Source organism: Rhagoletis zephyria, unplaced genomic scaffold (assembly GCF_001687245.7).
Source record: "Rhagoletis zephyria isolate East Lansing unplaced genomic scaffold, Rhagoletis_zephyria_1.1 Rzeph_scaffold_17591, whole genome shotgun sequence".
NCBI lineage: Eukaryota > Metazoa > Arthropoda > Insecta > Diptera > Tephritidae > Rhagoletis > Rhagoletis zephyria.
This window is the reverse complement of record NW_016174652.1, coordinates 1-10748: the sequence shown is the minus strand read 5'-3', so window position 1 is coordinate 10748 and position 10748 is coordinate 1. Positions and strand designations below refer to the sequence as shown.

Here is a 10748-nt window from a genome sequence, read left to right as displayed (position 1 = left end):
TGCCAAGTTATTTCATTGCTCAGCCATCGGAGTCAAATGTTGCACTGTTCACCGTTGAGCAGTCGGTAACGGAAGCAAAACGGGCGACAAACGACGAACAATCACAGGCCGGTGTTACCATTGAAGAGCAGGATACAATAAGATTCACAACCGCGGAGCCAAAAACATTGCATGTGGCCACTACAGCAGGAGAAGGAGCGAATGTGGAAAGTTCTATTAACCAATCTTCAACAATAAAAGACATAGAGGCTACAATACAGCAGCAAACCATTGAAGCTTTCTTACCAGAAGTATGCTCAACCGACAAAACTGAAACAGAAAAACAGATATCTACTGAAGCTGAGAATCAATCCGAAGTGTTGCCTGAAGCTTTAAGAAAGCTTTCAATAAAGCTTCAGCCATCGGAGCCAACAATTCATCAACATACTTTCCAGACTCCAAAAGGAGAAGAAAAGGAAGAGGTTTTAAGTCATAACCTTGAACAAGTGCAGCTGCCTTCAACTCAAAATTTACCTACCGAATTCGAAGCGCAGCATTTGCATGCGAAAGAACCGAACATTGATTCAAACTTAGTTGAAGAACCTGAATTAAACGTTCCAACGCAAACGGCACAAGAAAGCCAATCTAACACTCCATTATTGGTGCAACCTCAACCAGATACACAAATCACGCCTGGAGTCAGCCCGATTTTACCTCCTCGTGTGCCAAACGTCAGTCGTCCGCTAAATAAAAATCAAAACGCAAATCCATTCCGCAGAAACCTCGGTGCATCGCCAATCGTGCCAGGCCCTCAGTCACAGCCACAGCCAAAGGGCGAAACTCAGCCGAAGTTAGCAAACTTCTTTGTCGATGCGCCAGGCATAACTGGTTCAAGTGTAACAGATTCATTCAATATAATTACGTCTCCAGTAGAAGATCAGTCTTTGCAACCGAGCGCCGTCGAACATCAGCCACCTGCTTGTTCAGCGGAAAATACACAAGAACCCGCGATACCTACTGCTGCTGCTGCTGCATTACCTAGTGCCGCTGGCTTCTTTGGCTATTGCGAACAGACACAGTCTAACTTCTTTCAGCCCACACCGACTCACCAACAGCTAACCGAATTTCCACCATTGCCGCCACAGCTTGGTATTGCACCTCCCACAATTACGCGCGAGGCTCCAACTACAGCTGTTGATATTACAGCGACACCACCGCTGGGTGTTCCACCTCCAATCGGCTTTGATAATATTCTACCGTCGACGTCCTTGCAGTCTACTCAGATTGAAGCGCAAGCAGTAGTTGCGCCATCAATCTCAAATACTAACTCAACAGTTACTCTCGCCGCTATTGTCACAAACGTGCAAACATCGTCTTCTACTGTTAGCAACACTCAAACTCAGCAGTCGGGTGTTGTAAATTCATTTACTTACTTCGAGCAACCTTCAAAGCATACAACTAAAAGTAAACAAACGCAAAACGAACAACGACAAGAACAGATAGTTCCACCAACTGTAGCGCTGCCGTCAACAGACACTTCATCTACGGCTCATTTCTTTGACACATTTACACAATCACAGTCTCAGCCGCTATCTGAAAGTGTATTCAATTCGTTGTCCACTCAACAACAACAGCAACAAGGGGAACCCCAACAACATCAACAACAGCACCAAACAGTCGCTCAATCGAACGAGGACCAACGTTTACAAAATTTCTTCAACAATCCACCACAACGTGAAAATAACTCCGGTGTAGGTGACCTTGGTTACGATTTGGTGCATAGTGGCCTAGCCCACCGTAATTTGGGCTCGCTTACATCCGTTTCTAATTTGGTAGAACCGCCTTCCTCATCGTGCTCGGAGTTTTCAGAGTGGAATAATAGCAACGTGAGTGCGCGTACTTTGCCTTCTGAAGTGTTTGCCAAGCGTAGCCCTGAGAAGACTTTAGCAGCCCCTATAACACAGCAAGAAGTGCGAGTACCTGCTGAGTTCCAGCCAGCGGTGCAAGAAGTAGCTTCTGAACCAATTGCAGTTGCAGATTCACCACTTGCGTCTGCAGTTGCAAATTCTGCTACCGATTTAGCACCGGAAAAGCATTACGAGGATTTGCCAGAGGAGGTCTTACGTGAACTAAGAATGGCTAGTATGCTGCTTGGAGAGAAGGCAGCCGCGACGGTGCCACCAACGACTGTGGTAAGTTAAATTTCGATGAAAATTTGTTGAATTTTTCTGAATTCTGTATAAAGTTTGAAAGTTTGATTTGCTGCAAGAGTGTTGTAATCCAAAAAAATGAAAAAGTTAGTGTTGTTATGCAAGAATTTCATACCTGCATCCAAGGCGAATTTATACTGTGAGTAGCGTTTGATTGTCAAAATTTTGTATTTCGTTAGTGAGTGAGTGAAAACGTGAGAGTGTTTGTATATCCTGTCGCCCTTTTTCATTCGGGGAGAATAGCTGAAATTTGCAAATGGTCCGCTAAACGCAAAACTAAAATATAAGTAATTGTTGCATTTGTTGAATCGCTACCACCTTATATGTATTCGTCTGGACCTGAATCGATTACCAGTGTCGAGACTCCGTCGCCGAGTACTGTCGTTACCACCACCCCGATGGACGAGCGTCTAGCCACAATCCGCATCAAAGCGAAATTCTTCAACATCTCGCTCATCTGCGCCCATGCCCGACGGGAGAGGAGGATGAGGCATCCAAGGATCTCTTCTATGAGCGCTTGGAGCGCATGTACAAGCGCTGGCCCCGTCATGATATCAAAATCGTGCTTGGAGACTTCAATGCCAGGGTGGGCAAGGAAGGGATTTTTGGAACCATCGTCGGAAAATTCAGCCTCCACGACGAAACGCCCGACAACGTATTGCGGCTGATCGACTTCGCTGGGAAATCTACCAATATTAATTTTTCCAAGTCCGTGCTCTGCACACACGCGCTCCTAACCTAACCTAACCTGGATAGTTGAAAATAAATTTAATTATCTGACCTAGGAGAAAAAACTGTAATAATGACATACATTATCTTTAAGTTTGAATAACCGTTAAACCAGTAGGTTTATCAAAAAATGATATGGGAAGTTTCATGTAGAACTTCTAATTTCCGATAATTCAAAGACGAGAAAACCAATTCCAAAGTTGAAAAAAATTTTTTTCTAAGTAATTTATATGGAAAATTGTGATCCGCGACACGCGACCTTTTAAACTTAATATTAAGGGTTGCGCTTTTAACAGGCATCTTTTAACATCCCTCTGAAGGTATTGAAGGTTAAAAGAAAAATTAGTCGATTTTTTTTAATCAGTCTAATGTACATACATACGTAACTGCGAAGTATTTCAAGTACTAGTATACATACATTTATACATATATCGAAAATATGTAAGTATATAAAATTAAAACAAAAAAATTGATTTATTCCCAAGGATAAATGGCCTCCGAGCTCACTTGTCACACTGTACATAGATTACAATGAACTATTAAGACAATTCGCGTAATAGGTCCAGCCGTTTTCAAGTGATGCTCTCACCAAAGAAAAACATTAATTTTTATATCTTATTACTAAATTTCATCGCATTATTATTATTATTATTTTTTTTTTTTTTTACTTTTCAGCCCTATTCGCCCGCAGTCAAGCATTGGTTTTACAAGCGGCCGACGGGTAGCAACAAGTTCGTGTGGACACCATTTAGTCACTATGATTCTGCTTTGTTAGAAACCACGTTATCTATGGGTGGTAAGTTGTGTTATAGCATAGACAGGCGACAACATTGGGTCGTGGGTCGTGGGTCGAGTTACGCAGACAGTCAAATGACCATCGTAATTCTTTGAGTCAGTTGCACTTCTTTGTGTCTATTTCTTACTACGTTTTACACTTGTGTTATGAAATGAAGAAAAAACGTAAGAAAGTGTATATGTATGTATGTTTTTTCATTCTAAAAGCAAACAAAACAACGGTGCCAGCAATAAGTTTCTTCTACTACAAACTATGTTCATACTGCAGCATAAATTACTTTGTTTCGATCCAATTACTTCACATAAATCAAGTACGTTCAGACTTTCTTTCATAATTTCTATAGATATGTGACTACTACGTGTACGTACGAGTGTGTGGTTTGTGCCATGATAAAAAATATAGTAAGGTCCCACCACGCAAAACAGGAGAAATGAGCAACAATCGTCAATGGCAACAAATCGGCAACATCATTTCTTTCATGTCAACTTTGGAATAAATAAGTTATCAAAAATTCCCAAACTTATACATTTGTTGTCAACAGAATTATTCAAAATCGTCTAATATATACCAAGGACAGGATTGAAAAAATAGGAAGCCCCACAGCGAAATAAATTAATTAATTCCGTTTCTAAGTTCCAATTTCGTATACAAAAAATAAATGTAGTCTTAAAAAGAATAAAATTATTTCAAACATCGCCTGAAAGCAAAATGTATTCAACAGAGTGTGATTGAATTTGGCATTGCTCTCAGAAGAACCACCCTTCTGTTAAAAAATATCTAAAATAACAAGCGAAAATCCCCAAGTTCTATATCATGGCAGTGGCCACATTGCGTGTTTGTCACAGACACGGTTTATGTCAAAAATATTGAAGTGAAACTACCTTCTAAAAATTATTGTATCATGAGCCACCCTATAAAGTTAAATTGAAAAAATTTTTTTATGAATTTTGAACGCTTGTTTATATTTTTTTCCATAATGGTACCTTAGAAGAGAGCCTACCTGGGTTGTCAATCCCACCTTCTTTAATACACCTTGCCTGAAACGATAAGAAAATTACGCATTCAGGTAATAAGATAACGACTCGCCCAGGCGAGTTGCCTTCGGCGGACGTTTTAGAGCGACTAGTAATAGGAAATCGATACTATGGCAATATTACCGGCAATAAATTTGTTTCCGAGGGCGAGACGTTTTCTTATTGCTGGCAACAAAAATTGTTTGGTGGGGTAGAACCGCTGAGAGATACTCTTAGTATTTTTGACGTTTTCAAGCATTTTAATTTTAAAATTTACTCACAAACTCACACACACATTCCCATTCCCGGCTTGAATAGTTACTAAAATATCGCAGTTTTCGTATTTCTGCGAACTTAGCTCGAAAGAAATACATGTACCAACTTTCCTTAAGATACCTCAATTTTTACTCGAGTTATCGTACGGACGGACAACCGGGGGTTAATCGGTATATCTTTTCATTGTCTATATCTATCTAGGTTCCTTTAAGCTGTTACAAACAACAGCTATGTGAAGGAACACAACTGCGCTCGGGTATAAAAATCGAACCTGGGTACTACGAAATTGTGGTACGCAGCTCTCGCTTGCTTTGTTTGCTTGCTTATACAATAGAGTCTATTGAATAGACAGTTAATTCCTGAGGTAATTTCAAATGAACGAGTTGATTCGAGTCAACGGTGCCGCCTGTCTATCCTCTCAGCTGTTCACATGAATAGTTACAATACTGTAGGTCATTTATGTATGTATGTTATAATTTGTACTTGCAGCCAATTCTCCGAATATTGTCGCCGTCGAGGGTGGCCGCTATGATGTAAATATAAAGGAGCGTACCAAAACGGCTGTTTACTGGGAATGTGCTCCCATAGAGGTCAGACGTTGCTCATGGTTCTATAAAGGCACCGACTCCAAAATGGTGCCTTATGAAGAGTCAATCGCTGATCTACTTGAATCCGAGTATAAACAGGCATTTGATAGCGGAGAATGGCATAAGAAGATCGTTTTGTCTATGCATGAGCAGGTGACATTCCATGGACCCACCGTTATTGTACATTTTCAGCAGCAACAGTCTACCGACGCTTGGGGCGGTACTTCAGTAAGTACATACATATATGTATCTTCGAGGTTAATCTTCATATATAAAACGAATATAAATTCAAATAACTATTTAATGTAGCAAACAACAACACGACCTCGTGTGGTTAAGCGTGACCTTGACGAATTCACAATCGAACAGGGTGAATCGGAGCGCGTCGATCATTTACTGCTGATGGTACATGGCATTGGTTCGGCATGCGATTTGAAAATGCGCAGCGTCGATGAAGTTGGTTAGTTTAGTACGAAGCAATAGTTATACAGCTTTCCCACGGCACCCCAATTGCTCTCTCGTTCATAATTCGCGCTCCAATTACCATACGAATTACGAGCAAATTGCAGCCTTCCCTAAGTTTTATCGGAAATTTTTCTTAGTACTAAAAGTAACGTTAATAAATAGTATGTACATACATCACCAATTTAATATGGAAATTTATAAATTTTTAACAATAACTCACATTGTGTATCAAAAAGAAGATACCATATAACACAGAGACAAATAACTGTCAAATCGAATTAAGAATGTGTCCGTGTGAATGGATTGCGATAGTAATTGGGAAAGCCATATTAAGCCGTAATTGCAAAACATTTCTAGGTTCAAAAATTGCATTTAAATGCCAATTAATATTTACTATCTCCACATTCAGTTGACGACTTTCGCAACATTGCACAGGCTTTGGTTCAGTCACACTACAAAAATTCAACTGAGATGGGACTTGTAGGCCGCGTCGAAGTGCTGCCTATTTCATGGCATAGCCACTTACATTCAGAGGAAATGGGCATTGATGAAAAACTGCGTTCAATAACATTGGAGTCAATACCGAAATTACGAAATTTCACCAACGATACACTGTTGGATGTGCTCTTTTACACCAGTCCTAAATATTGTCAAAAGATTATGAACACAGTGGCTGCGTCTATGAACGAAGTGTACAATAAATACCGCGAACGTCATCCAGAATTCAATGGCGGTGTCTCAGTGGCAGGGCATAGTTTGGGCTCGTTGATACTTTTCGATTTACTTTGTCACCAAAAAGCGCCGAAGGAAACCGAGGAACAGAATTTAGTAAGTACTCATACACTTGGGTTCACCACTTGTCAAATAAGGTTAAATTTACTACACAAAGAAAAAACATGACATGATTTTTTCAAACAGCATAATTTTCGGGGTTTTCATATTAGCGATTTGAAAATTTTGAACAGAAAAAGTATTTGATTAAGCATTTTCACATTAAAAAAAGGCCATGTTTGCTTTTCTCGAAAGAAGGCTTCACTTATTCCACCCTGAGTGAGCGCTGCCAAATTTTAATGTTCTTTTCTCAGCCTTTTCGCAAAAACNACTTGGGTTCACCACTTGTCAAATAAGGTTAAATTTACTACACAAAGAAACAAGTAACATGATTTTTTCAAACAGCATAATTTTCGGGGTTTTCATATTAGCGATTTGAAAATTTTGAATCGAAAAAGTATTTTCACATTAAAAAAAGGCCATGTTTGCTTTTCTCGAAAGAAGGCTTCACTTATTCCACCCTGAGTGAGCGCTGCCAAATTTTAATCTTCTTTTCTCAGCCTTTTCACAAAAATTCGATGCACCGCTAGTTTCTTCCTACTTTTTTCTTCATCAGTAAAAATAACTTAAAAGTATAAGAAAACGAATGCGGAGAGGTGCGCTCGATGCTCAAATGCTTTAAAGATTTTATATTATAATTTAAGAATTAAGCCTTAAAATGTNTTCCGTGCGTGGCGCTCTACTTTATTTACTTATTTATTTTTATTTTTTCCTTGGGTTTGCAGGAGAATCCCGATCAGCTCGGCACAAGCCCCATGGACGTCAGCAATGATGACGACCTGAGCGTTACAAGCTATACAATGGGCCACGCTGGGACTGGTCAGCCATTTATACATTATCCACAGCTTAATTTTGAACCCAAAAAAGTTTTCGCATTGGGTTCACCAATCGGTGAGTGTATCGCATTTTCAGTAATTTGCGCTGTTGTTTACCAACGCTATTTTAAACTCATATATTTTCCTTTTCAAAAGGCATGTTTGTCACCATTCGCGGCATTGATAAGCTTGGCCTTGACTTTCGCCTGCCTACTTGTTCGGGCTTTTACAACATATTCCATCCCTTCGATCCAGTCGCTTATCGCATCGAAGCGCTGGTTAATCCGGATTTGAGCAATGTGCGACCAGTACTGATACCACATCACAAGGGACGTAAACGTATGCATTTGGAGTTGAAAGAGACAATGACTCGTGTGGGTGCTGACTTGAAACAACGGTTCTTGGATACATTCAAAAATACGTTGGAAAGTGTTAATTTTTTGGGAGGCTCGACGCGAACCAGCCGCGATGCGGAGGAGAATATGTCAAAGGAAGTTGATAAGGTATGTATGTATGTGGATCGGTTATACATGAGCGATAAGCATATTATGCACCACTAAACATTATTTCGTTCTTCAAACGTAATCTTTAGGTTTTAAGTATGCAAATAGAAGCAGAGAAACAACAACAGCAAGCAGCAGTGCAGCCTAGTTTATCCAGTGAGCCGCATGCTGGCTCCACGCAAGCGAACGCAGAACCGCCTCGTACACGTTCCGATTCAGTGTCAACGTCGCAATCTGATTCCGATTTGGTTGAAATAGATTTTCCGTTGGGTAAATTGAATGACTCCAAGCGCATCGATTATGTTTTACAAGAAGCACCATTGGAATTCATCAACGAGTACATATTCGCCATGGGCGCGCATGTTTGTTATTGGTAAGTTAACGATTTCGGTTATTTATTTGTATGTTAAACCGCTGCACAAATGTACACTTGGCTTAATCTAAGCAATAACAAACCTATTGCAGTATACAGTTATTATTTTTTTTTTTGTGCAAGTGTGCGTAAGTACGAAATACTCTCATAAGAGTAAGAAACTTTTTCCGGCAACCGAACTTCAGTTGCATTGCCAGTGGCTGAAATTGTATTACAGATGGTAACTGGCAACGGAAAGCTTACAACTGAATTGCTATATTGGCAACTACATTTTTTGGTTGCCGCGCAAATGTTGATTCTGAAAATTTATTTATTTTTATTTTTTTACTGTTTAGCCAAGTAAAATTAAATAAATTTGCTACGAAAAACGAAAAATATTTGTAACAGCGATTGTTTGATGCAGTTTACTTAACACGGAGATCATGGATCCACAGACTTCGATCCACAAGCTTCTTCGATGAAGAAAAAATGAGCACCTCCTGATGTTCTATATTACTAATATTGTTAGGTGGAGTGATTTGAAGCAAGTCGGGCCACCTTCCGGAAAAATAGACACATTGCGCACCTCTCGTTTGAAATACCTTTCGAACAAAATAATAACACAAGTATACAAAAATAAAAGTTTCTGCATGTTGAACCAAACTTCTATATCCCTGTGTTATTCGATGCTTTGAATGCGTGCCGTTTGCGGGTAGAGCAGCAGAGGGCCACAAAGCTTGTCGTCTCTGGCAAATGCAGCAGAAGTATGTTTTAGTCCGAGGTGGAAATCAATGCCTGCCCGGAGAAGAAGGATCCGGAGCAGTCCGGCTGCAAGTTATTGCTCCATGGCCTTGGTCGGAATTTTCCAGTTTTCTTTTTTTTTATTGCTCAATAAATAACTAAAAGTGGCCATCAGGTCAAGGTGCTAACTTTAATTTAAGCCTACGTGGAAGGTACTACTTACCTTTTGTTTCTTTACTAGAGCTTCTGAAATGTTGCAAAAAACGCGATTTTTTGACAGTTTGACTTCATTTTTTCAAAATCTGGAGCTGATGGAAACTTTCTACTTACCGATTCTTAATCAGCACACAAAAAAGTCTATCAAAAACCGCTTTAACATTTGCCGCACCAAAATCAGTGTTGCCTAGTATAAATTTGCTTTCCTAAGAATTACCATTTCTGAGATGTAGCGATTCAAAATTGTTGTACAATATATTTAGATCTTAAAGCATCTATTTAGAAACAAGTGCCAATTGACATCCAATATATGCGGTGCGCGTTCATTTTTCTTGTGCCTGGCATGCGATCAAAATGGAGAATATAGTCAAGTATAGTAAGTAACGTTAAAGACCGCATATTGCGGTATTATCCAAAAGTTAATATTTTTATAGTTTATTTGAACCCTGATTTTTATTAAAATACTTTAGTTTAATTTTTAACTTTTTTCAAATGTCTGTATATAAATTGCAGCTTTTGAGGTTTATTATCAGGGTCATCGACGCTTATATTATTATTATTTACAAGTACAATTACAGTATATCTAAATGTGTTATTACCTTTTCGTACTTATCATTGCAGGGAATCTGAAGACACGATACTCTTTGTAATGAAAGAAATTTACACAGGACTGGGCATTAGTCCGGATAGCCAAGTGCCACAGCAGACAATGACCATTGAGCGGCCCAGCTCACAAAATAGCAACACGCTATCACCCATCAATGAGAAACGTTGATAACCTGCGTATATACGTACATAGATATGTATCCTGAATTGAAAGCAATTTTTCTCTGTATTTATTTGATAGTATAGAAGTGAGTCCTGGGCTCGAATCGTAACATCCGTTCACGGATCGACAACCATACGAAAGAAAATTACGTGATACGTTCACATACAATAATGCGAAAAGGGTGTTTTTACGTGACGAGTAATACGATATCGTACGTGACGATTCGAGTCCTGATAGTTTAAAAGCAGGCACCTAGTTGTTACAAGTCGCCACTGCTATAATTCAGCACACAAGCTTCGCTTTATCATAAATGTTTATATGTACGCCTGGAAATATGTATTCACATATATGTTTGTGCACTGCGTCTATTGTATGATGTGTATGAATTTGAGTCTTATTATATAATGGAAAAACTCTTTAACAGATTAAAACAAATTTTTATTAACGAATCCATAATTTGTGTAAT

At 39.3% G+C, this 10748-nt stretch overlaps 1 protein-coding gene across 1 annotated transcript; it reads left to right on the top strand.

Moving 5' to 3' along the window:
- Positions 1–5: 5 nt before the first annotated feature.
- On the top strand, positions 6–10742 carry LOC108379883 (uncharacterized; the record flags this gene model as incomplete). Its single annotated transcript, XM_017636240.1, has 9 exons — positions 6–2171; positions 3594–3714; positions 5493–5818; positions 5900–6050; positions 6465–6883; positions 7612–7777; positions 7858–8204; positions 8294–8577; positions 10135–10742. Coding segments are annotated over 9 exons (4134 nt in total), but the record flags the coding sequence as incomplete, so codon positions are not given.
- Between the last annotated feature and the right edge of the window lie 6 nt (positions 10743–10748).